At 36.0% G+C, this 27042-nt stretch overlaps 1 protein-coding gene across 1 annotated transcript in view; it reads right to left on the bottom strand.

Annotated features, from left to right (window-relative positions):
- LOC136806607 (CAP-Gly domain-containing linker protein 1-like) overlaps nt 1-25639 on the bottom strand; it is a 29916-nt gene extending 4277 nt beyond the window's left edge. Inside the window, exons 1-26 of the mRNA XM_067063200.1 lie at nt 25511-25639; nt 18430-19404; nt 18076-18301; nt 17795-17902; nt 17409-17512; nt 17217-17277; nt 16831-16904; nt 16228-16336; nt 16003-16080; nt 15747-15803; nt 15206-15358; nt 14672-14746; nt 14267-14323; nt 13483-13635; nt 12459-12821; nt 12004-12147; nt 11348-11527; nt 10903-11073; nt 9932-10075; nt 9360-9722; nt 8499-8678; nt 7641-7701; nt 5528-5604; nt 4934-4969; nt 3973-4055; nt 3399-3568 (exon numbers count right to left, since the gene is read on the bottom strand). Coding sequence (XP_066919301.1) covers nt 3399-3568; nt 3973-4055; nt 4934-4969; nt 5528-5604; nt 7641-7701; nt 8499-8678; nt 9360-9722; nt 9932-10075; nt 10903-11073; nt 11348-11527; nt 12004-12147; nt 12459-12821; nt 13483-13635; nt 14267-14323; nt 14672-14746; nt 15206-15358; nt 15747-15803; nt 16003-16080; nt 16228-16336; nt 16831-16904; nt 17217-17277; nt 17409-17512; nt 17795-17902; nt 18076-18301; nt 18430-19304 — 4102 coding nt within the window. The 5' untranslated portion in view covers nt 19305-19404; nt 25511-25639. The remainder of the gene's footprint in view (nt 1-3398; nt 3569-3972; nt 4056-4933; nt 4970-5527; nt 5605-7640; nt 7702-8498; nt 8679-9359; nt 9723-9931; nt 10076-10902; nt 11074-11347; nt 11528-12003; nt 12148-12458; nt 12822-13482; nt 13636-14266; nt 14324-14671; nt 14747-15205; nt 15359-15746; nt 15804-16002; nt 16081-16227; nt 16337-16830; nt 16905-17216; nt 17278-17408; nt 17513-17794; nt 17903-18075; nt 18302-18429; nt 19405-25510) is intronic.
- Nucleotides 25640-27042: the final 1403 nt, after the last annotated feature.

Here is a 27042-nt window from a genome sequence, read left to right on the forward strand (position 1 = left end):
GCTGTACTCGAGATATCATTCGACCGGATCTGGTCATGCACTTGAGAAAAACTTAACTAAGTAGTGATTTTTTTCCTGTAGACCTGACAATAAAACACCGTGTTTGGTAGCGCCATAAGAAGCCCCCAAATAGAAAGCGTTACGTAATTTTTGGTCGCCTCACGCAAGTGAAGGAGACCTTTAAATTCGGTGTTTTCTCCATACGACTTTTTTTGTGAAAGTTTGGTCGCCCGATTCGGAATTAAATGCTCGGTGAATCGGGAAATTATTTCCCGCGTAAATTCTTGCATAATCCGTTTTATCTCTGTTATATTACGCCACGCAAACTTATCAGATAGTATTTGCAGTGTATAGATTCTAATTAGCTCCGTAGTAGTTAGCGCACTTGTTTTATGAAATCTAAATAACGGAGATAATTAAAAGCCTCGTGAAAATTGTCGAAAGTTTCTACCGCAAGTGCAAACAGCAGATAATTCTTGATGTAGATTTTAAATCTACAACTACAATAATGATTCTTCAAAATTGAAATTGAAACTTATGGTTCTTCATTGATATTATTCCATTCAAACTACCACACTCGTGATGTTGTTGAAAACAAACCTCACTAGAATCACTTTTGAGGGTAAAATTTTGTTTTGGAAGATGGATGTGTTTGTGTTGCTGTTGGCAAGAAAAATAAGATAGATTAGATAAGAAGAAGTTTATTATTGTTTCAATTACTCGAAATCTATGATAACAGTTGATAGCATGTCCCAACCAAGATCACTCACTGCATATGGCAACCTAACCAATGTATTAATTGCCAGATCAAGTTATACCATGAATTTCTTAGCTACAATTATTAGCAGATTTGAAGTGAAGCAAAAGAACATTTATCACCTAAACGCTAAAGCAAGATTTGATTGATGATTCACCGTTCCAAGACGAGTAATTTTGTGTAACCATTGCGAGTATTGACTTAAATTTTCTTGAACAAACATACAACTGTCGGCTGTTTGGCAGCCACAGTTTATTTCTTTTATTTCAGGCTCACTTTTTGGGCCATTTCAAGATATTGTCCAGTTGTCAACTGCAATCATTTTGGAGTCCCGGCTGAACAACTGTCTCCATGTAGGGGACTACTGGCATCTAGTCAAAAATGAGAGTGACGTTACGTATCCTTTCCCTGGAATGGCCCTTTTGATTATTATTGTTGTTTCCCTGGCATCGATTGAAACATGGAGTTTTCAAGATATTTGCTGGAGTTTTAATTACACAACGTGACATTGCACCTACATTAAAAGAAGAAATTTTGGCGGGAATTTAATTTGGCGGATGGCCGAAAAAGTTTTTTCAGAGGGAATTTTATTTAGGACCCTCCTGGCAAAAAGTGTCGTTTTCCTCGTATTTCGGCAATTGATCTGTACCGGAACTCCGGAGCTGTGTTAAGAATCAATAAAATTAGTGTTTTTTTAGCTGCTCTGCTTAATTTGGTGGATTGGGCCAAAATCATCCAAATGTAACTTCTACTGCCATTTCGACGCCAAATTTAGATTATTGTTTTCTCCCCCCAAATGTTATCTATTTTAAGGCAAATAAATTTCCGTCAAATTTAATTTTTCAAGCACGCAGCCATATTAAATTCCCTCCAAAATTTTTACTTTTGTTAAGATTACTTCAACTGTATTATTATTGATTATGTAGATTTACTATAATAATTTATTGAAACTTTCTAGCAACAATTTTTTATTGTACAAACAAGAAACATCCATTGATATAAGTTAAACATGATATGATTAAGTGACCGTCTTCAAACTCAAACCCTAACTTGAATGTGTCCTTAACTCAAACGATTTTTTTATCCCTTCAGAACAAATTTAGACTATTTTCACCTATATCCCTAATGTCAGTTTAAAAAAATGATAACTTTCTGAAAATCTTTAAGATTTTAGGGATGACAAAAATAATATTATATTGCATATTTGTTTCTGAAGAATATTTTTCAGGCTGATTCCAATCTCATTTTATCTTTTCTAACATTAACTTAAAATCAATTTCAGCCATTTTGACATTAATGCGAATAAAATGATTTTGCACATTCGCAAATCACGTGTTGCACTGTTAAGCTTTTCGTATTTTTACTTTTTTCAAACTTTTAAGCTCTTTAAAAAGCTATTCCATTTAGGCGACCTTCCAGCGCAGCTGGTTTATTCAACTTTAATCACATGCCATCACGCAAAATATTTGATTCTTCTAACGATCGAACGTCACGATCAATTGGGGAAATAGTGAAGCTTCTGCAGTTAACGTATCGCGATAGTAAGTGAAAAGATACGCGCCGCAGGCGAATTTTTGTACAAAAAATAGCTTAAACATTATCAAAAATAGGTCAAACAAACTCGAGTATGACACCATGATGCTTCAGGGGTAAGGAGGCGCAACCATGGCTTACGCAGAGAGGAAATTTTTGCATTTCTGTCACTCGCGTTTGGCTAAAAATGCTCTCTTTGACACCATTGAAAAAGAATGTAGTCTAAATTCGTTAGAGGCAAGGTACGATCGCTTGATAGCTTGTAAAATGAGGTAAAAGAATGAACATTTGTTGCGAGCGAAGCGATCAAAAAAAATTTAAAAAGAAAGGTTTTAATCAGGGCTCGCAAATTAATTTCCTAACGTGGAGGGGCCGAAAACATAGTGACTAAGGAGGCGCAACCATGTTTTGCGCCGACATGAGAAAATTTCTATTTTAACCCTCTGATGTGCTTAAATACGACTCCATTTCAGACTAATTTTGCCAAGAAATCAGGTTATCGAAAGTCTACATCATGGGTAAAAATTTCTTTGAAATAAGTTTCTTTTTATTTGCAAAAACGTGGTGAAGTCATGGCCGCCTCCTGCCCCCAGTGGCTCTGGCCCTGGCCCTGGATCACTCATCATGCATAACAATGGTTTTATCTTAAACAAACACTTTCAAGGGGGGCAAATTAGAGTTATTTAAGATTCGAGGGCCAATACATGTTTGGCCCAAGCGAAAAAATCTGGAAATCTAAGGTGTCTAGATTGCTAGAAAGCGCATCTAAATCATGAATCGTTTAATAAAATAGAGAATTTGAAAGTTGCTGATTTTTTGTGCACCTTCACCTGGCATCCCTTGAATTTGGGATAGGTGCGCACCTTGGGGTTTTCTACAAACTGTGAAAAGGAAAAATTCACGCGTTCACGCAAAAAACAGGGCAGATTCACGCATTCACGCAATAGAGATATGGATTTTCACGTTCACGCAAGTTTTTTCAATTCACGCATTCACGCAATTTTTTTTCGATTTTCACGCATTCACGCAACCAAAAAAGCCCATTCACGCATTCACGCAAACCGCTGGGGGGGCCCTTATATGTGCCACTGCTAAATATGACACTTACTTTCACAGATCTCACAATAAGGTCGTTCTTGACCTCGTTGTCCGTGATTCTTGACACCGCCTCCATCATCTTCGTTAGATTGTAACGGGCAGTCTTCGGTCTCGTGCAAATCGAACACGTCACAAATGTCACAGAACGCTCGCGTCTTGAAACCTGCCTTTGGTGGACTCCTAGAAAGGGTGGAAAAGTGAATTATTTGTTCACGGGAGCATACCTTTTATCCATGAAGCACACGACGGTATGTTTCTACGGAAACAACCCGGAAAATTTAAACTAGAGAGTCAATATCGTGAATTTGGAGCTTTTCTTTATATTAATAAAACAGACTTCTCATGGATTCAAATAACAGTCTCTCGATTCTACCTGCAGCAATATTTCACGAGCACACAAGTCAGGGGAAGTTTTAGCGTTCATTCCTCTTTATTTCTCTTACGAAGTGAGAGAAACTTTACCTTCGGGATTGCTAGCCATTAAGATCAGGGTAGCAAAAGTGGACTCATTTACACAAATTAATTGACCGATGTGATTATATTATGAGATTCAGGAATCATTGAATGGGTGGGAATCCACTTACATTGTATTATTCATGTCGTCGGCGGTCAGGTCATCACCGAAAGATAAAATCTTGATCTTATCCTCTTGTTCTTTATTCTTTTTCTGTGGAGGGAAGAAAGCGAACGAGTTTACAGTCTATGAGCACTTTAGGAGGATGAATGAATTTACAACGACTTATAACGGCTTCTTCCGTTACCAATTTAGGCTAACGCATCTCTTCTAATATGTATTGATTCCTGCCTTTGTGTTGTTTAGTTTTGGAGACTTAGAGTTTTATTTGAGAGATCTTCAAATTTCAATAAATTCAAATTAAAAATTTGAATAGCTAAAATCATTGGATTTCTGAAGCTTTTTAAGAAAATTAAAACAGGCTACCCTAAATTTAGGAAAACTCTCGGATGGGAATTTTATACAAGATGCTACCCCTATATCAAAACATATCAGAGGGGCAATTCGGCTTCTTCCCATTAAAATACCAATCCTTAACCTTTCAAAGCCGCTAACTTTTTTAAAAAAGGCCAAAAAGTTCATCTTTTTTTTCTGGAAATTTATTCTTTCAAAGGCCATTTCTTGACCAGGACGAATGTTTCAGGTATCAACTTTGGTATCGTTTGAAAGCTCTTTCTCTCAGCTACAAAAAATAGCAAAAAATTTCTCTGAATCTCAAGTGGTCAGGATGTATGACCGAAAGATTGTGTATCGGTAAAATGACCTTTTCAAAACGTATATATACGTCTTTCGTCGTCTAAGGGTTAAGTCAAAAATTCCATACAATGCAAAGGGTTAGAATTTACAAGGATTGAGGAATGAAGCCATTATTCCTATTTGAAGTTCAGATGTTTGACGAATCTTTTTCCTAATATGATCACACTCCTTTTTGAGTTTGAATTGATAGATGTGTTAAGTAGGAACAGTTCTAACACTGCTGGGTTAAACAAGAAGAAGTACTTAGAAGAGATAGGAGAGAAAATAAGGCTAACCTGTAAATCCACGATAATTGAATTTAGAAAGTTGACCTAAAATGAGATATTATTAGAAAAGTAGTGAATAAATCTGTTGGTGTTGCTACGAAAGAATCTTTTAACAACACATTAATGGCAGACGCGAGTTGACATTAAATCTCAGGCATATTTCAAGTAATCGAGAGCAAGCTAGAACAAGATCAATTTGAAAGGAGGGAACGCTTTTTTAGTTTCATTTCCCACAAACTCGCTTTTACTTTTATGTGTAAGGTAAAATGAACAATTCTCTAGATAGGAGTAGTTAACAAGGTACTTGAATGTGACTTGGGGAGGGGTTTACCATTGACTTCAAAGCCCCGAGGGGACTAGACCCGAAACTCCTGGATGGGAAATGAAGCCATTTATTTCTCATCCAAAACGCGGGACCCGTGTGGTTTTAACACAAACGCTGGATTGAAAGTAAAATCCATCGCTAGATTTCGAAAAATATGTCTCGCGATAACAAAGGACGGGCTAGATTCAACCCGTCATTCTAAATGTAGCGCAAATCTTAAAGTTTCACTTTTTCTTGCTTGAGAGGTTAAAGATTTTTCTCTAAACTCAGGGGTTTACCTCTGATTCTTTTTCGTCTTTGGTAGCTTTGACTTTCGTTAATTCTTTCTGCAATTGTTGGTAATGTGATGAAGATACTGAAAGATGGAGAAACAAAGCCGATATTAAACGTGGATAGCCCAGTAATCTAGGACTTTAGGACAGGATCTGTAATTAGGGATCAGCGATTCCGACCTTTCTATTATTCCCATGTTTAAGGAAGGGTTTCGGAATTAGACCAATTTACGGTATTGTTGATCAGAAAAAAATGTTCTTCAGTAACAAATTTAATTTCTATTCAAACTATTCAAATTTTATCGATCACTGACACAGTCGCCGTCACGTCATCCCAATTTTGTTTCATTAAAGTAAAGAATTTAGTGGGTTGGCTCTTTAAGGAAATGACAGAGCGCTCAAGGCTACAGTGCCTCATACTAGGGCATAGGGGGTTCTTGGTTCGAACTCCCGCTCCTTCCAATGTTCCATTCAGTTCATAGATAGCCGAGGCCGTGGACCCCGTGAAAACAATCGAAAGGCTTTTAATCCTATCTCTAAGAAGGGTGTCGGAATTGCACGAGAGATGTCGAGATTAGACCAACAAATAGACTTCGAGTCTTTAGGCAAGTCCCATTTGAAAACATGTGGGTTTTAAATGCAATTAACCTTTTCAGCCCGGCAGACGTGCATACACGTCGAGCATACGTTCCGGCAGACGTGTATAGTCGTTTTTTTGACATAGTGATCTTCTAAGCTATATTTCTCCCATTGGCTTCTTTGCTAGCCGTAGAAGTAAAGAGAAACGGAAAGTAGAGGTTCTAAGCTTTCTTTTGATATATGGTGATGTAATGTTTTGATCACGTGGTGAGGCAGCAGATTTCGGAGAAAATGTAGAGAAAAACACTGAATCAATATGGCGACCAAGAAATGGGTTTTTCAAACTTACTGCTAAAGTTCTTGGATTTTTTGACTGGTTTAGGCCACTTTTCTTCATGGAAACATTGTTTTTATAATGGCAAAACATCCAGTAAGTATATCTTATATTTTTTGTTTTGTTTTTAGCATAAAAATTCCATTTATTTGTCATTTTGACCACTTTTCTCGACAAACCATCGGAGTCGACCCAAACTTACAGTACTTTTAACTTTTTCTTCAGGTTGGAGCATGGAAAGTGGACAAATTCAATGCAAAAGTGTTTTCTACACCTCATATATTTCAAAGGAGCACCAAAGAATTTGAAAAGCCTGGATTTATGTTGAATTGCACTACTTCTTCCACTCCACCAGCGACGGTCGATCGATCCCCGAAATTCTTGGCTCATAACGATGTCCTGATTACAGCTTATATGGATCAAAATGATGGCAAGAACCACATAACAGCCACATGGAATTATTATTATGACATTTAACATTCCTTATGGGCAAAAGAAGCCAGATTTGAGAGCAACGAGTTTGCCTCAAAAGGCTTACGGTTTTTGGAAACTTTGCAACTGTCGCCGACTATGCCATCTAGTTTCACGGTAGCCGATACCCTTCAAAAGCTTCAGGAGCTAAGAATACTGACTGAAAGTGTTGCTTAGATAGTTGGGGAATACTTTTACACCATTTTTGATGTTGTAGCTGCTTCTGGAAACACATTATCATCAAAATACTTCAAAATTGTATATATTGGATTTTTTTAGCCGAAAATAGTGATTTTCGGCAAAAGTGACCGATATTTGGGCGGCTGGTGTGACACATACAGATTTTTCTGGATGCTGATTTTTGGTATATTACTTCAAAATGATGTATAAATTGATGAATAGCCAAAGACAGATTTTTTAATTAACTTCCCCCCACTTTTTTTTGCTCTAGAAGTGAAAAATGCAAAAAAAGTGACATTACCGCAAAACGTGAAAAAAAACTGTGGTTTACGTGAGGCTACCATTTTTGTTGGAATATTTTATTTGGATTGGTACTTGGTCTAAAAGTTGTAGAATTTAATTAGCTTTTCAGGGATACCTTACTTTTTTTCTAAAGATTCTTAGTTCTTGAGTTATGATAAAATAACCGAACATGTCTATTTTCTGAAAAAATGTTGCGCGCTGACAGCGTGAAAATTTAAAAAGTTGCGCGCTGGAAAGGTTAAGTATAATCACCTGTATCACCAGTGGTTTGAGCATTTTGTAGATTATTGTTTTGTTCTTCTACCCTTCTCAACTAAATGTAAAGAAACGAAAGATAAAAAGGTTATTTCTGTGTCTACGGCTGATTCATGATATTCATGACGTAATGTTTTCTATGGAAAGACCCCGGTTTTTGCCAGTAGTGGCCAATTTTATACAACTTTTATCTAATTTAAATTTGCCACTACTGGCTAAAACCGGGGTATTTCCGTAGAAAACATTACGTCATGAATATCATAAATTTCAAAATTCATTGCTGTAAAGGGTCTGTTATCATTTGTCTTTTTGATTTAAGATTTTTCAACCTGACCGCTGCGGAGTGGAGTGCGGTTGAGAGAGGGGAGACGACGAGAGAAGTGTTGCTATTTATAAATCATACTTCTTCGCAGAGGCTTCCGTATGGGAATTATTCTATCAAAAAGACAATGCGCACAAGCGTGTACTTTGGAACAGAGTAGTTAGTTATTTCTGTGTTACGGAATAGTTCTCATTTTCCCACTTTAGTTCCAAGAATGTGATGGTCCCCGATTAAAAAAGTGATTTTAATGGTTAGAAATGATAATTAGTTCCCTAACAGACAAATACAACAGAATTACGAGTGACGCTCTCTAATTCGACACTTTTATTGACACGCTCCATTATTCGATAATATATTGAAAGTCGCCATCAATGAAGAACCCTCATAAACGATACGCTTCCTTTTTCTCTGAAAATCTAATTCCCCTTGAAATTCGAATTAGAGAGCATCAACTGTATTCAGTCACGGCATTTTGAAATTCACCCTGGACATCGGAAGTTCTTCTGGACTAAAATGGAAACATTAAGTAATACCTTTGTCTCTAGTTCTTGTATCTTCGTCTTGTGTTGTGTGGCATCATTTTCGACAGCTTGCAATTTCTGGCTCATTTCTGTATTTTTCGTTTCCAGTGTGTCTCTCAATTTCTTTTCAGTTTCGATGGCCAGTCTCGATTCTTTGTGCACGTTCACCAGGGCATGTTCTTTCTCTACGAACTTGTCAGGAGAAAAAATGATTTTGTTGGTGCATTAAAGCCATTGACCTTTTACATAGTTATAATGTATGTTGATTCAGCAGATTGAAATAAATAGAATCTTTTGTAATGAATAAAGAAAAATGTGGAGCAAGATTTTTTTCTTCCTTTTATTTACAAATTTGAAAGGACTCTTTTATTAAAATTTTGCTGACATCAGTTTCAGACGAGTCGGGTGTATATAACACCGTATAATTCCTTTTTAAGTCCCGTACTTGCCGAAAACTAGAGTATCTTAATCAATCAAACGCGCCAAGATGACAACAATTTAGACCGTCATATTTGTCCGAAAATCACACCAAAGTGATTCTTTTGGATTGTTTTAGGTAAGTACGGTAGCCTCTTGTTTGCATCTCCGTACCTCATTATATTCTAGGCTAGACTTCTAGATTCCATACTCTTTGTGGCAAAGTAGAATTCTGAATCCAGAGAAACTAAATTAACGTCCAACCGTTATACCGTTACCGTCATGCATGGAAGCTATATCCCCATTTTATAATCGTGGAAAGTGAAATTCACAAACCCCTTTTTGTCTCTTTTGAGTCACACTTGCAAACTCATGGTCGAAAAGTTTTCAATCAACATCTCCTTCTGTGAGGAAATTAACCCACGGAAGTTATGAAGAAAGATGTATAGGGAATACCTGTTCTGTCAACAATTTACATTTTTCTTCCAAACCGTGGTTGGAGTTCTGCATATCCTCCAACTTTTCTTTCAGCGATTTCATCTCCGAATCACCTTGACTTACATTTGCCGTGACGTCAACGATCTGTTTGTTCAAAGTGTCTTTCTCGCTTAATAAACTATCACGTTCCTTAGTGAGTGTGTCCACGCTGGTAGTCAAAACTTCTTTTTCACTATTAGTTTGTTTTAACTCCGTGGTCAATTTGTCTATGTTGGATTGTAGTGATTGAACATTCGAATGAGTATCTTGCACGTTTTGACTTTGGCTTAAGATCTCTTGGTCTTTGGTTTGCAAATCGTTCCGCGTTTTATCAAGCTCGTCCTGAAAATAGAGAAAATTATGTAGCGTGATGCGATGATAAAACCTTTAGATTTGTTCAGTTCAACTGATCCGATTTTTTGTTAATATTTTGAGTTGTAAGCCTAAAAATATTCTTAGCTTATTTTTTAGAGTCTGCAAAATCTTAAAATGTTCTCAGCTTGTTCTTAATATTATGGCCATGGAAGCTATTTGTTCTTATAAAAACACACCTTTTGAGTTTGGTTCGTTTTATTTAACTCGTCAATGTTTAAGGAAAGCGTTTTATTTTGTTCTTCTAACTGTTGAATTTTTTGGTCTTTTTGAGTGTTCGTTTCTTCGAGTGTTTTCATTTCGTCTGACGTCTTCTCTTTTCGCTGAAAAATAAGGAATATGAGGTCAGGTGGATTATGGATGATAACCATAGATTTATAAAGCCCGAAGGGTTAGATGTCGTGCTTTAAGCCATCGCAGGCAAAAAAAAGTGAATATCGGAAAAAATATTGGTCAAGCGCTGAAATTATATTGTAATGTCACGTGACCTAGGTAGGATTTCCTACCTAACCACGGCACACTTTTCAGCAAAAGTACGCCATCTAGCCCTTCGGGCTTTATAAATCTATGATGATAACTGTTCTGAAAAAGGATGTCTTACCACTGACCTTTATATACCCTGGACAAAGTTTCTTGATCCCGGCCAACCAAATCTTTGATCAGGAAGTGGTACCCTAATGTTACCGCTTCTCAATGTGGGTGAAAATCTTTTTCACGGAAAGTTATGAATTGACCCACATCGAGTAGTGCTACCATTTGGCTGTCACTTTTAAAAAAACCTCCGATCAAAGATCAAAGATGGCGGATATAGCTTGGTCCAGGATTTTCCAAAGGTCAGTGGATCTATAACCAAATCGGTCACGATGGTAGAGAATCCAATTTAATCAAAACAGTGGACATTTGACATTCAGGAATAGACCTTATCGGAGATTTTGATTTTTCTAAAAAAGCGATGCATTGTGGGATTGTTTCGGGAGTATTACAATAGAATTCCCTCGAGGAATTCCTAAGAGATTTCTATTGTAATACTCCCGAAACAATCCCACAATGCATCGCTTTTTTAGAAAAATCAAAAACTCCGATAAGATCTATTGAATCCCACCATTGTGTTTCAAAACTTTACATCAGAAAAAATAACAAACGACCCAACCTGCTGAAGCAGTTGTGTGAGTTTTTCAATTTCTTGTTTCGTCTCGTAATCAACTTTCTCCAACTTTTTCACTTTCTCGACTGTTTCTTCGTTACGTTTGTTTAGCGTATTTCTCTCGGAAGCTAGAGATTGTTTCTCATCAGCCAGTGACTGTTTCTCCTTTTTCAGCACCTATAATGTCATGTTAAATAGTTCAATAAAGTAGCCCAGGAAGTCTCCGGAAGGGTGGTACACGTGCATTACAGATCGGCCGGTGCGGATGCCTAGATCCCGGGAGCCCGTTATAAAAGGATTTTTGTATGCCCAAAAATCTTTTGAATTATCGGACCAATATTAAAGTTCGTGCGTATAGAAAGATTGCCGAAAGGTGTTATCAAAATGTACTTCGAAAAAAATCTCTCCTGGACAAATATTTATAATAAGCTATTTTGAAACCTTTGAATACCTCTGTATCTTTTGCAAGGTTTTCTACTTTCGTTTTCATCTCTTGAAGTTCTTTGAGAGTGCTTCCTTTCTCATTTTCCACGCTTTCAAGTTTGGTTTTGACTTCGGAAAGAGTTGTTTTCGTTTTTTCGTGTTCTTCTGTCTTCTCTGATAGTTTCTTATCAGCTGCTTCTGTTTTTCTCTGAAAGTAAACAAACAATACCTTAGAAACTTAGTTTAGATAAGTGGTCTGCGATAGCAGTCCGAGTCGACCCGAAGGCTTCTCTTTCGATAGCTATCAACCCAAAGGTAGGAGAAAGCGCTACTCTTTCTCCCTGGATTGCTCCACTTACCCCTTGATAATTCTGTTAGAGAGACACCAAGTACCATTTTTGTACTAAGTATAAGTTTTTGATCTGACCCAGCCGGGAATTTAACCTTGCTCTAGCTTTGCATTACACTCGCTGTATTTTAGATGCCTTATATACACTCATTCCAAATCTTTGTAACCTTAACAAGTTACATTAAACAAACGAGAGAACAACTTCATTCAGCTAAATTATTAGGAAGACTATGGCAGCATGACGACTATTAAGGAATGAATACAAAAACTAAAAACTTATTTCCATGGCAATAGCTTCCATCACTTTCAATTCATTCAGAATCAAAATCGCAAACCTGCTGTTCAGTGTGTTTTTCATTCCACTCAGTGACGTCAGACTGCAATGTAATGACTTCACGTTCTGTGGTGGACAACTTTTCTTCCAGTTCTTTGTTCTTCTTGTATAATTCACTAACTTCGTCGCTCGATTTTTGTAAATGCTGGCGAAATAGTAAAAACAACGAAAATGTTAATAAAACGTTAACAAAGTGTGCAGTTTGGGTGTGGCAAACTTCATCCCCCCTTCCCCCAAATCTACGAACTTTCGTTTGTTTCATGGGATATAGGAGGTTAACATCATCTGGGTACATCAATCTCTGCCCTCCATTTACACATTCACTTTTGGGCATTGCCATTTTGCATCATTGTGCAAAATATCAGAAGAAAAAAAGCTAGTAACAGACGAACGAACGGACGAACATCGGTTAATTTAGAGGACCTCCGTGGTAGGTCCAAAAATGATTAATAGTACCTCGCTGGTGAGTTCTTCACACTTTGTGTTCAAATGATCTTTTTCCGTCTCCAAGAGTTTCATTTGTTGCTGTGTCTCATTAGTTTGTCGTTGAAGTTCTTTGAGAGCTGTCTCTTTCTCTTCAACAAGCTTCTTCTGTTGTTCAAGCTCTTGTAATGTTTCAGTTTTCTCTTGTTTGTGAATACTCAATTCATCCTCTATGAAACCCTTATCTGTTTTCAAGTTCGTCAACTCTTTGTTCAGTCCCTCGATTTCTTGTTTGAAAGAATTGTTGGATTCTTGTAATTTAATGTTTTCAGATTTGATAGTGTCCAGTTGATTTGCGACTGTGTTTAGATCCTTTAAAGTGGCTTCCACTTTTGTCTAAATGGGAGAAAAGAGAAGATTTATTAAAGTTGGAAAGCAAGCTCGTCTATTTCCTAGCAGGAGCACGTATTTCCATAATATTGACTTTATTTTTTAATTGGATAAGAGCTTGAGAACTTTAAAGAATTGAACAACTTTACGTAAAGTTTTCAAATATTTTTTTACTTCAGGGAAATTGAGAAAAACATTTAAAGCTTGGTAAAGGCGAACCGAAAATCCTTGAAAATCCTTAGAAATCCTCGAATCGACAGAATTCGTTGTCAATCATAACATTCATGACGTAATCATTTACATTTCTTTAGGTCTTCATTACACTACACAATATATTGTCAGGGGCAGTATATTGTAAATTGAAACTATATCCAAAATATATTGCAAGCTTGATTTGTGCAATATTTCTTCCGACAATATATACGAGCCAAAAAAATTGCATATTCTGGATCCAAATTCACAAATGAAGTGGAATTTAGCTAGAAATGCTACTAAATGATGGCAAGATTCACCAAAAATAAGCTTAGAGTGGTTTTTGTACCAAAACATAATTTCAACATATTTGTAGTAAGGACCCAGAGATTGAACGTATTTTCGCGAGATTCACTGTTCTTTTTTTTAAATGACTTCCTTCGTTGATCAATAAATGAATTCTAGCCTAGCTTACCAGTTGTTGTTGCTCACTCGATCGAGCCTTTTGTAATTCTTCCATGTCGTTTTTCAATTTTTGAAGTTCACTTTCGTATGCCGTAACTTTGTCTTCGTTTTGTTTGTTTTTCTCTTTCAGTTCTGAGACTTCTGATTGCGACTTTTCAGCATCCTAAGATATGTAGAGTTAAGGAATAGGTAAAGATTTTCCTAGCGAAACAAAAGCCAGTGTAAGTAAATTTTATACAACATGTTTCTCAATATGTCTGTAAATTGTGGTGACAGAGTGCTCTATAAACTAACGTAGAGCCACGCATCAATTTAAATATTGAAATTTATATCTTTTAAAATCATTCACAACCGATGATCGTCGTAAGGCTAGAAACAAGGATAACTTTTTTCGATTAAACATGTTTCAATCACGAAAAACATTCGCACTTCATCAATTATTTCCGACAACTACATTAGATGATAGTTTAATTTTAGTTTAGATGGCCAACTTTCTGCCCTGCCTATTCCTATTGTTACAGTAGGGAAAATATGGACAGAAAGTTGACAGTTAAAATTCAGCGTGGGAAAGAATAGAAAAATGTCATTGTATTGAAATCAACAAAATTCAAATACAATGACGTTAGATAGTCAACTTTCTACCCCCTTAATTCACAATTAGAATTAGCAGGGTGGAAAATGGGGCGTCTAAACGTCTAAAGTTTTGTTCAACGAGGAGAATAATAACATAATCTTAATTTTTCGACTCAAAAGTGCTGTATTTCATTATACCATAAGAAGAAAGTATATCATACCCCAGCTTCAATCTCTATTTCGTCCATTTTGAACTTGAGCTCTTCATTTTGTTCGTTCTGTTAAATAAATAATTGACAATGCTACTGAAACTTTTTCATGTAAGATTAGCATTAGAAATGAGAAAGGTAAAACCCTGAGGTTCTTCATGTCATGGTACGTAATTTCCGCCATTATGGAAGCAAACGTTCGAATATGTAGAGGCGATCTATTACGCAAATCGAATATTTGCTTCCATGCATAATGGCGGAAGTTAAAAAACCTCTATACTAAGAATTGCTATTTCTCATAAACAAATGAACCTTTGTCATTCAAGTCCAGGATTGTGCTTGCTTTGGAGAACGTTTTGCGATGGTGTTGAAAAACATAAAAAAACATAGAAAAGACGTTTACAAAGTATCACTTACTGCTTTTTTCAATGCATCATTGAGCTCAGAAATTTGTTTTTCGTAATCTTGAGTTTTCAGTTGAGATTCTGACTCCTGCAATTGTGAAAAATTAATAAATAATAGTTTTCTATAGCTATGACCATTTAACTTAAATCCTTTTAACGAGTATGGCATAAATGAAGTCATCTTTGAACATGCAATTCTTCGCAATCTAAATTAGGCTATACCCCCTGTTGAGGAGGTCCATTTTCGTTCCAAGAGGGTAAGGTTTGATATGTGGCGGAATTCCATAGGGAGATAAAGAATCTGTCAAAAATAACTGGAATTCCACGGGGGTGGCTTTTTTAATTTTACTAAAATTCAGAATTCCAGAGGGGTTTTTAAACCTTAAGTTGCCTTGAATTCCAGGGGGTTACAGCATTTCCAGCCACAGAGGGATGGACCTCCTCAACAGGGGGTATACGTTTTTTTTCTGGAAAAGCCCATTGTCTCAGACTAACAATTTTTAAATAATAAAACATTTTCTTTAAACTAAATGAATGGTGTTTTTACCAGAAATTGTTGTTCTGTTTTCTTTGTCTCTTCGATCAGTTTCAGATCATTTCGCAATTTGTTGAGTTCTGCTTCATAAGAAACAAGCTTCGAATCTTGTTCTTTGCACTTCTCTGTTTTGATGTCCAGCTCTTCTTTCAACGTTTTTGATTCCTGTCAACAAGTGTTGATAAGTTAGAAACTAGGAAAGGTTCTCTGCTTCAAACAGATGGGGGGGAATCACAATAGACTGTATCTACAATCAGCGCCAAAATATATCTAGCAGTTTTGGGTTTAGTATTAATAAAGCTTTTTCAGAATTTAGAGCTTGCGGGAGAATTTTGATTCCAGTACTCCCACTTTGTTTAATTGAATTTTTTTACTTGGAAGGGGTTAGGTGGCTTCCAGGGTATATTCTATATAAGGTATATTCTATATTCCAGGGTATAGTCTTATAGGAAAAATTTTCGAGAGAGGACATTTTTCATTGAATAAATTTTCTTTTCACCAAAATTATAAAAAATATTTGGATTTTCAGAGGTATAGCTTCCTCCAAACTTACTCCTGCTTCAATTTCTAATTCATCTTGCTTGAATTTGAGCTCCTCGACTTCTTCTTCCTATACAAATATTAAAGATGGGATTATATCAAGAAAGCTTATCATTCACTCTATAGTATCGATATATATTTTTAAGAATATGCTGCTTAATTCGACCAACAGTCCGGCATCGAAAACAATTAAGTCTTCTAAGGCTTTATGTATGTAAACAGATTTATGGCAAAGTTTCGTTCCAAGAAGGAAAAACCAATAACAATACCTTTTTCTTCAGACTCTCTTTGAGTTGGTCAATCTGTGTGGATTGCTGTGATGCTTTCTCGTTTGCTTTATCAAGTTCCTACAAGACAAAAGTTTTTGATTCAGAGTTAAAAGTTCCTATTAAAAGTTGGTGGAAAAAAGAAGTTCAGTTCCACGAAAAGTTAAGTTTTCAATGTTGAGACAAACTAATAATATCGGTAGTTTAGGTTTAGATTTGAATAAACACCTCTTTTAATTTCTTTTCTTTTTCATCTTGGACGGCTATTTCTTCAGAAGGTGCTGGTGTTGTTGTAGTTGGTGAATCTTTGATTTTGGTGTTCAAGTCTTCAATTTCTCTAAAACAAGATGTAGATGACTTTATCAGTATAATTCATGACTACTAGTAAATGAGAAAACATCTGAAAATACACTGTTACTAAACTAAAGAGGAGCTTTCTCCTGATTGGTCGCATGCACCTAGCCTTGTTAACTAAGCCTGTTATTCACAAGACTAGGACGAACGGCTAATGGGAATATAGCGTTTCCGGTGCTTTAAAGATTTTCATATTTACGAATTTTAAGTTTTCCTTGGAATACTGGCTTAGTTACTACTTACTATCAGATTTACCCTAGTGACTGAATCAAACTAGTTTAGTTTTCTAGGCTAGCATGCACCATCATGTAAAAACAAACCACTTTGCCTTGTCGCTGATATAAAGAGTTTGATTTAATTTCTTTTCTTTTTGGCTGCCCACTTGAAGGGAAAACCCTGCTGTATTCTATGAAGATTTATTCTGGTTCCTCACCAATGAAAGAGAATCCCATTACATTGAAAATATATCATGCTTACTTCGTTTTTGCTTCCAGTTGTTTTTTCAAGTTTTCAACTTCTTGTGCATTCGAGGGGTCCAAGATGCTCTGCTCCTAAACATTGAGAAAAGGAATGTAAATGTTATAATAAATAAGCAATTCAATGACCTGACTTTCAACCTGACTGACTGCTTTTTAGCAACCGTAGTGTAGTGGTAGAGCATCTGGCTACAGTTCGCAAGGTTGATGGATCAACCCCAAGTGGTCGCAGACTTACTTTGACTGACTGCCAATTCTTTATGTTAAATCAACTGATAACTCAAAAATAAGTAGTACTCAACAAAATGATAATACACTATATCGAGCATGAGCCAAATTAGTTAAATAAAGATCCTTATTCATGTTTCAATAATAATCAAAACAAACCTTGGCGTCATCCGTTAACATTTGTTGCTCTTCTAATTGGAATTGTAGATCTTCAATCTTTCTACAAAGAAAAGAATATAAGAGAATGAAGAATAGAAAAGTTAAATTTATGTAAAGGCTAAACCATTAATTGTAATATCTAAGACAAAGAGCAATGCCGTTAATCATTAGACCATATATCCAGTAACTTACTGTGTGCTATCACCGAGTTTGTTTTCAAGATCCTTCTTCTCGTTCTCCAATGTTTTGATTTGATTCATAAAGCGCAATGTGTTCTCTTGATGCTCTGATGACAGCTAAAAATATAAGGGAAAACAGAATTTTATTCACCTACCAGACCAGAGTATGATTACTTACTTAGTCTAGCTTCAAATATTTCATTCTATATGGCATAATAAACTGGGCTTTCGAATTCTAAATCATTTTTTTTTAAGACTAATGAAAAAGAGAGTTTCGGTGAGTTGTTTCACTATTTTCTCTGTACCACAAGCCAGAATCAAAATTCTTCATTTAACTTCCATTCAAAGAAAATTTTGGAAGATAGAGAACAATTATACAAATCATGAAGGAACAGTTACCTGTCTCTGTAGCAATTCTTGATTTGCAGGAGTTGAAGTTGTTGTGATTGTATCACTTAAATCGCCTGAACTGACATCTGGTGAAATCACCTCATCTGCTAATGAAGTCTAAAAAGAAAAAAAATGTGCTTTACAAAAAATGGATGGAAGAGGTTGCTTTTTTTACTTCCCTTTAACAGCTTTGGTATTATTATCTATATAAAAGAATCTTTGTTGCAAATAGAACAGAACAATTGGAATTGGAAGATATGATAAAAAAAATAAAATATTCTTCAACATACTTCCATTGCTTTTAGGGCTTCGTTTATATCATTTGAATCTGATAAACTATTTCTGTTTGGCGTTTCTTTTGGTGCAGTGTATGCTTGGGAAGGTAACCTAGGCTTTGGTAATGATGGAGTTGACATTGATTGAGCTTTGGGTAGTGTTGACGTGGGCGTTGATGTATGTTTACGGACTTTTCCAACTTGTGCAAAAATGCCATGTTTGGCTTCACACTGGAAATACCTACAAAATACAGAAAACAATCATTTCTATTTTGTAGATTATTATAATCAATGCTGATAAACAAAATGAAAATTTTACATGACAAGAGCATATGAATTGGATTGAAATGAACGTGAAAAGCAGCCTACCTAGTTCCAGCTACAGCACCGTCATTCTTTCCAGTCTGTTCATCAAGTTCAACACCACACCATGTTCCTTTTGCAAACTCTGTTGTACCAATGAATCTTAAAGTTCCTATACGTGTTCCAGCAGCTGAACTTATAGACACTGTATCACCCATACTCAATTCACTCTCATCTTCAACACCTGAATCTGTGCTCATTGAACTGTCATTTCGACTAACCGAAGTATTTAGTAAATTTGCACTTGGAGTACGCTTCTTTGACCCTCCAATTTTTTCAAGTTTATCTTCACGTACAAAAACCCCACGCAATGAAGGGCAAGTAAAATATCGTACACCACCAACTGACCCATCGTTCTTGCCTGTTGTGTCCTCCAACACAACACCAATCCAGATTCCTTTTGCAAATCTTGTCTCACCCACGAACATAACAATACCTTTTTTACCGCTGCTTATAATTTGAACATTATCACCTATGATTACTGTATCTGAGATTCCACTAACTCCACTTCTAGTTCCTCTAGCGGCATTATTACGTTCTGAAACTTTACGCTCTTCAACTGTTTTTGGCGTTGTTGGAGTCATAATAGTTGTTTTTGAACCTCTTGGGGTTGGTGGTGCCATTCTACTCACATTCCCACTATTTGTCCTTGCTGTATGCATATCTGATTTTTCACGCTTTATTTTTGGTATAGATGACTCTCTTCTTATCTGAGGCATTGAAGTTTCACGTCTAAACACAGGCAATTTAGATGCGGAATGTTCTCTACTAAATCCAGGTCGAGTTGGTGTCTCACCAGACATTGCTGATGTTGGACGAGGTATACTATCACCTCTAGGGCGACCAATTGCTGATGGAGTTTTCAATTTACTTCCACTCATGTCTTTTGGTTTTGAAGACCGATGAAATATTGAATTTAATCTTGAACTTGGCCTGGTTGGAGAGTTTTCGAAAGGACCAAACAATCCGCCAGAAAGTGATCTGAAAAAAAAGAAAATATCATTATAAGTGATAAAAAACATGAAGCAAAGTAAGCAATTTTCAGACATAAGTAAATTTGTGATCACATCGATTGGTTCAATTAATTACATCTGGCTTGATTTGGATATCTTCTTTGAAAGCATGCTAATTACCATATGTTGTAAAAACAGCAAAAAACTCTGACCAATGAGCAAAAAAAACAAAAACAGTTTCAATCTTTCTATAAATTTCAGCTGATAAAAAGGGTGTCCGAATAAGAGGAGGTGTGTCGACATTACACCAAGTTACGGTAGTTTTTTAGTGATGACTACATTATTAAAGTTTTCTTTCCAAACATAATAACTTCACATTTCTCATATATCAACAATTTGTGTATATGGGTAAAGGCCACATTTTTGGTACACTGTCCCTTCCGTTACGTTTTTAAACTTATTCCGGTCATAACTAAGAAATCAAGCCAAAGTACTCAAAACTTTTAACTTTTTTGTGTTCTATGATAAGATGCCTCTTTAAAAAATATAATGTGACTATCTGTGAATGATTTCTGCACCTTTGAGGTCCCTTTGAAGTCCAAATATCTCAATTTTTCTTTAAAAAATAATAGAAAATTGAACTTGATCTTAATTTTTTTTTATCTAGGGCAAACCTACTCAAAAAGTTAACTTCATTCACATTATCCCCAAAAGAGGAGACTTTTGCATCTGATTTAATCATGATTAATTTATTTTAATCATGTGTATCTATTGCCCAGCAAGCAAATTTTTCTAAAATGTACAGTTTGATACCATGATTTTGTCCCTTCCGTTACGCTAGTTACTTTTAGTCAAAATTACCTAGTCAAGTTTACTTTTTGGGCCTCTCCTTGTCAGTTTATCATTGGGATGTTCCTAGATTCCATTTTCATGCTCTCATCTAATTTCTAAGCTCAGTTTTTTCAAAAATTGTGCCTGATATGGGAGATTGTCACCAAATTTGTCCCTTCCGTTACGCATGTATGATTTGGAATATTTAGTCAACTGATTCGCAAGAATCATTTTCCTTTGGTGTAGTTTCTATACCCTCAGGACTACTTATTTTCACAAAAGCATTTCTGAATTAGAAATTGTCTCATGGAGATACTGTGAAGTGAATCTTGTTGTCCCTTCCGTAACGAATGTCCCTTCCGTAACGAATGTCCCTTCCGTAACGAATGCCCCTTCCGTTACGGCATTTTTTTATAAATGCTAATATAATAAAAATTCTGAGATTTTTTTGTTTTTTCTGCTCAAAACTAAGGTATTCGAAGACATTGCAATGTGTTTCAAGCTGAAAAGGTTTGAAACACTTCAATGACATTTGATGAAAAGTAAGCAGAAAAGTGTCCCTTCCGTTACGCTTTTATCATTTAGTCATTTATGATGGTATTTATCATAGTATTCATGGTTTTGGTAGATTTGTTAGACCCTTTGGTTTAGCTTCCTTCTATTATAACCAAAAAATATGTTCCATTGTTAAAAATAAGTTAAATATTTTAAAAAAATGACATATTACAGAATAATTTACACATCAACTGATAATTTGTCCCTTCCGTTACACAAAATACACTCTACCGTCAACTTGAAAAATATATATTGAAATTTTATCAGTGGGATTGATTCAACAACTCTGAAGAAGCATTTTTCAATAAATGTCTTTCTTGAAATTGCAATATATAGGGAGAAACACCTAGTCTCCATTGGTTTATTGATAAGGGTGGCAATTAGAGCTACAAACCTTTTATAAAACAATGTTATTGAGGGGCAGGCAATTGATTATCATGGTAGAACCATTACTTAATACAATACAAATAAATAAGTTTAGAAGCTTTTTGAGGATAAATATTTTTTAGTGTAACGGAAGGGACAGGTGTACCAAAAATGTGGCCTTTACCCATATACTGTGAAGTAAGTAAGTAAGTATTTATTTACCATTTAACACTACAAAAAAGATACAAGTGATGATATGCACAAAAAATATATGGAGGGAGACCGCCTTATAATCTAGCTAATCAAATAGATGCGGCCACCTAAGTACAGATTGCGTTTATAACACTTTGTAAATTATTTATAAATATTTATATTTTTTAAGAATTTTTTATCTAATGAAGAATAAATTAAAATAAAGTTTGCTAAACTTTCTTGGTAGGGGAGGGGTGTGCTCAGTATCTCCCAAGACAGTGAGTAAGGACGAGAGATTTAACAAAACTGAAATCAGATGAGCTCAGGGTAATATTTGGGTAAGATCGCTGGATGTTGTTCCAATGTGTTATGCAAAACTTAGAGAAAGATTTGTTCCCAAAGGTAATGGTGTTGTAGGAGGGAACAAAAAGTAGTTTCAAACATGCTCCTCTGGTACTTTGAGTGTTTTCGTCTTCAGCATCAAGCTGAATAAAGTTAAAAAACTCCAGAAGGTCAAAGGGTAATTTGTTATTTAGGAATCTGTGGACAAAAGATATATTAAGAGATTTGACAAGGTCAAAAATCTTGGGAATTTTGAGGTCAGAAAAGAGTGGAGAAGAAGGGCATCGAAAGTTGTTAAAAGTAATAAGACGTAAGGCTTTCTTTTGAAGGATAAATATAGGCTTAGAAGTGGTATTGTCAGTGAGACCCCAGAGTTGGCAACCATATTGAAGATGGGAATGAAAAAGAGCATAATAAATGTCAACTAAGGTTTTTGTTGAAACATAGTGCCTGAGCTTATAGATATAATACCATTTGCTCTGGCAAGTTTAGCTGATAAAGATGTGGTGTGGGCTTTCCAGTTGAGGTGCATGTCAATCAAAACGCCAAGATATTTGATATTTGAACTTTGAAAAATTTTCTTACCTCCAATTTTAAGAAAAGGAACAAAAGGAAGAATTTTTCGACAGTGTCTGAAAATTAAAAATTCAGTTTTTCCAGCATTAAGGGATATTTTATTGGCTTTGAGCCAAGTTTGGAGGGATCTTAGGTCACGATTGACTCTGTTGCAAAGGGAAAGAAGATCATCATTAAAATGTAAAATATGGGTATCATCAGCGAAATGAAAAGTTTCACTTGAAAAGATTGCATTGTGAAGATCATTAATATAGATTAAAAATAAGAGAGGTCCTAGAACAGAGCCTTGTGGAACACCATGAGGAATTATTTTAATAGAAGATTTATTAGATGAAATAGAGACAAACTGGGATCTGTTAGATAAATATGATCTGAACCAGTCATTAGCCTTTCCTCTAACCCCATAGTGGTCGAGTTTTGAAATTAGAATAGAATGATCAACAGTATCGAAAGCTTTTTGCAAATCAACAAAAACACCACACACAAAGTTACCATCATCAAGAGATTTCCGAATACGTTCAACAATATTAAGTAAGGTATGGATGGTTGAGTGAGATCTACGAAAACCAAACTGGTGCTCAAAAAATACAGGGAGTAACAGGGAGAGCGCAATTTACTGATGATTGATGATGATGATGATTAGTAACTTTGTTTGTATGGTATTTGTTGTTTGGTTGATTTTTTGTTTTAAAGACCAGAGTACAGCGTACCGTAGGATCGTCTAATATCGACATACGTCTTCTAATCTCGACATAGCTGTAGGCTGGTCTTCGAAATAAAAAATCAAACATAAACAAATACATACCAAAGTTATCAATCAATCACTAAATTGTACTCTCTCTCTATTACGTCACAGATTGGTAATATAATATGAGAAATGTGAACTGTTATTACTTATATTTGAAAAGAACACTTTAACGATGTAGTAATCACTAAAAAACTAATTAGCATGTTTCAACGAAGATGCCCAAATCACAACAAAATTTTGTACGCAACAAATTTTTTAGCAGACCTTTTTACCGTGAACCGAAAATAATTAAAAGAACCCAGTTTCCTTACGAGTTTAAAAAGAGACTGGGTGTGCTAGGTGCGGCGCCTAGAAGTTTAACGAAACCAGGTCGACTAAGCGCGCAAATTATTTTTATCACGTGACTTGAAGCATAATAAAGTTGTAAAATTTTAATGATGGACACGAGAAAGTTACGGGGAAGTTTGCATGCGTTGTGTGTGTTGCGTAAAACTGCTTATAATTTGGCTGTTTTTTTAATTGAAAGGATTGCAATGTTTACTGAACTTCTAGTTTGAATGATACCAAGAATTCCATTCAAGGTTTGTTTTGATTATTTGTCAAGATTGGAAGATGTATGTCGAGATTAGACCAACTTAGGGGCCGTCGACAAACAATTTTCCTTTTTTTTAAGGGCTTCTGGCCGTAAGGGGTGGGAGGGGGTCACTGCAATGCCGTTAAAAAAGTTTTAAAAAAAGGGAAAGTCTCACTTATTATACAAATTTCATCACATCAGTCCAAAAAGTAGAAACATGTGAAGAAAGGCCAAGACCAAAGCAAACACACGACATTCACCTTATTTCCAATCACCAATTAATGCTTCAACGAGAAAAAAGACTGGTCACGTGACGAAAGTCGGCAATTTTTCCCTCCGTCTCAGTTGACTCCTTGCTCCACCCATCCCGCCCTGACTTGCTGCGGGGCTTGGAGTTTCAAAATTGAAAGGTCACGGCTCAAAACCACATGTTTATTCTGTGCGAAAACGTCGTGGCTTCTTTGTAAAGGCGAAAGACAGATCTGGACTTATTTCGTACTTTCCAGTCTCTTGTTCGTAGTTTTGCTGACTTTCTGGTTCTATGTGAGTTATTTTCTATGTTTTCTAACTTACTGAATGACTTACCGACAGATTGCCACCGGTGGGATTCGAACCCACTAAATGCAAAGTTCTGATTATTTGAAACCCATTGCCTTATCAACTGCGCCATGGATTCATGCCAGCATAACGCTTCTGACGTCTATTTATATTGTACAAACTGCAGACCAGACTATATTTAGAGAAAATCACAATTAAGAGTGCTTGTTTCGAGCTCCAACCCTAACCCTAACTGATAATAACCAAATTCCTAGCCAATCTGATACGTACCCACACCCAAACCACACCCATACCCAACCCTACCAGGTCACCTGCAGGTCCTGACACTATTTCCGCATGCCGGATCCGAAAAATAGATACATGTCTTTCGCTTTTACGAAGAAGCCTTCACCGTGCGAAAAGAAGAACTTTGAGGATTACGAATCGAAAGAACATGGCGGCCATGGACCAGTGAAAGTATTTACTTGTGAAGAATTTTTTTGGCCGCTAAGACGAAGGGGGGGAGGGGGTCTGAACCTTAACGGCCTCAGGCCGTTAAAAAAAGGAAAGTCGTTTGTCGACGGCCCCTTACGGTGCTAGCATCATGGTAAATCATACGGTAAAACCATGACTCTCTGCTTTTAGTCCTTCATAGTCTATTTGTTTTTTAAGAGTATGGACTAACACTTACTGGGACATTTTCTATGTGTGAAGTGGATATGTTTATAGAAGAAAAAAGGAGGTAAAGAAAATTGATTTTTCCGACTCAAAATGAAACACTTTTTCTCAAATATTTAGAGTCAGTCAGAGGTCACGAACCAAACTATCAATGCAATGCAATAGTAATTGGGCCTGACCGAGCCGCAGCGCCGCAGAGGAAGAAAGTCCAGGAAAATCGTAAAATACTTTCCTAATGGCGCAAAAACTCCTGACTGATCATGGTGTAAACTGTAAGCCAAGTATTTATTATTATTATTATTAATTTATTTGTTAATGCAGGTCAGGTTCTATATACAAAATTATATACATATATTATATACAATTCCATATACATTGGCAGTAAAAACTGATGTGGACCTGCAGGCTAAAAAACGAAAAAGTAAAAGCAACCACTGCAAAGGCAAAGTGTTTTTATACATGCAAAACTTGAGGAGATGGGATAAGGTTTGGTGTTATTTCTGTGGGAAAAAAAAAATATTATATTGATTATATTATATTCAATAAATAATAAATGTGTAAAATAATGTGATATAAGTATTTAGAGATTAAAATAAGTAATAAATTTAAGTAGTTCTAGAAATATATGTAGTCTTCATGTTGGAGAGCTCTCCCAGTCATATTAAAATTTATTTTGTCAAGACAGTAAGTAAGTAAATCAAACGGAGGATCAAAAATACTAAAGAAAACACTTACTTGATATAAAGAAAGAATCTAAGACATTCTACAAAAAGTTGTTCAGAAAGAAGGCTGTCCTATGAAAATTTTGTTGATCTTCTGACATTTTTGTCCACAAGCTCAAAAATCAAAACATTGACCCGCATCAATTTACAGACCTGGAAATGATTGAGCGTCTTTCCTGTGAGGCTGCTTGTTTTTTGGGTCTGTAATATGTTTTGAAGAAGGAGGCGGTAATCTTGTCAGCGCGACAAAAACTCCTAAACGCGCGAACAATTTAATATGTGTGCCCTTTTAACAAGAGCCGCGAAAATGCGGATAAACACTTCTTCACAAAAAATGAAAGAAAACGTTTTTTCATTTCGGTAAGATCAAGTTCCTTGGTAAGATGGAACGATGATACTAAAAAAGGGTACTAGAAATTAAAAAATAATATATCTCACTTAGAATATCTTACGATTTATAAAGTAGAGTCACAGAAGCATCATTCAGCCGCTTTCGACTCGAAAAAACAAAGTGCGAGAAAGAAGTACACTAGAAGTAAAGGCAAAAGTTTTTGTTTACACTAACCTGTAACTGCTATATTGTGGCATAGATTGGGTTGAAAGATCACTTCGGTCGCTACCGTTATCCGAACCGGCATATCCGGCATCTTTCCGCTTTTCGGCCATTTCTTTGACTTCCAACATTCTGCGGATATCATCATTGCGAGAAATCTTTATTCTGGAAAATATGTTTTTGGAATAAATTAAAGGACGTAATGTAAAGAAAAAAATCTTCAGTTTCGTTATCAAAACCAACAAGAGGATATTTGTTTGTTTTCAAGCCCACCCTTCGGGCTAAGAAGCATGAAATCCTTAGTGGCCGTCATATTCAAGACGCAGGGAAGGGGTACTTAGGCAAAAATGGATGATGGGTATGTGCGGACGGTAAGGGTCGGTTTTTTCACCTTTCAAAGTCTCTCTAAGGGTCGGAAAAATCAGAAAGTTTTAAATCAGTCTCTCTTAGGGTCGGAAAATTCAGGATTTTTAGGAAATTTTTTTATTTCCAGGGAAAAAATTGTAATAAGGTCTCTCGAAGGGTATGACTTTTTTCAAAAATCAAAAAAAAATTGTAATAAAGTCTCTCTAAATCGAAAAAAAAAATTAAAAAAGTCTCTTTAACGGTCACCTTTTCAGCAAAAATCAGTCTCTCTAAGGGTCGGTTTTCGGAGGTCCCGTCCGCACATACCCCTCATTCGCCAACCCTAGTACCCCCCCCCCCCCCCCGCCGAGGATTCAAGGTTGCTGTGGTGGAAAGAAGGGAGTGGATTAATATATCCTTGCGCACTACGGGGGAGTACAAATATAAGAAACAACGTGATGGAAAATTGGCCCGCTTCTTTAGAGCTTCTTTAGAGTGTGGGCGGCCGCCAATCCGCCATCGAAATATCAGATAAAAGTAACATGGACAGAGTAATTTGAAGAAGCAATACGGTACAATATACAATGAAAAGTTTTTTCTAGAATGTGAAACATAATTTTGTCAACACTTACTTGCTTGTCATTTCG

This window comes from Clytia hemisphaerica, unplaced genomic scaffold (assembly GCF_902728285.1).
Source record: "Clytia hemisphaerica strain Z4C2 unplaced genomic scaffold, Clytia hemisphaerica genome assembly, whole genome shotgun sequence".
NCBI lineage: Eukaryota > Metazoa > Cnidaria > Hydrozoa > Leptothecata > Clytiidae > Clytia > Clytia hemisphaerica.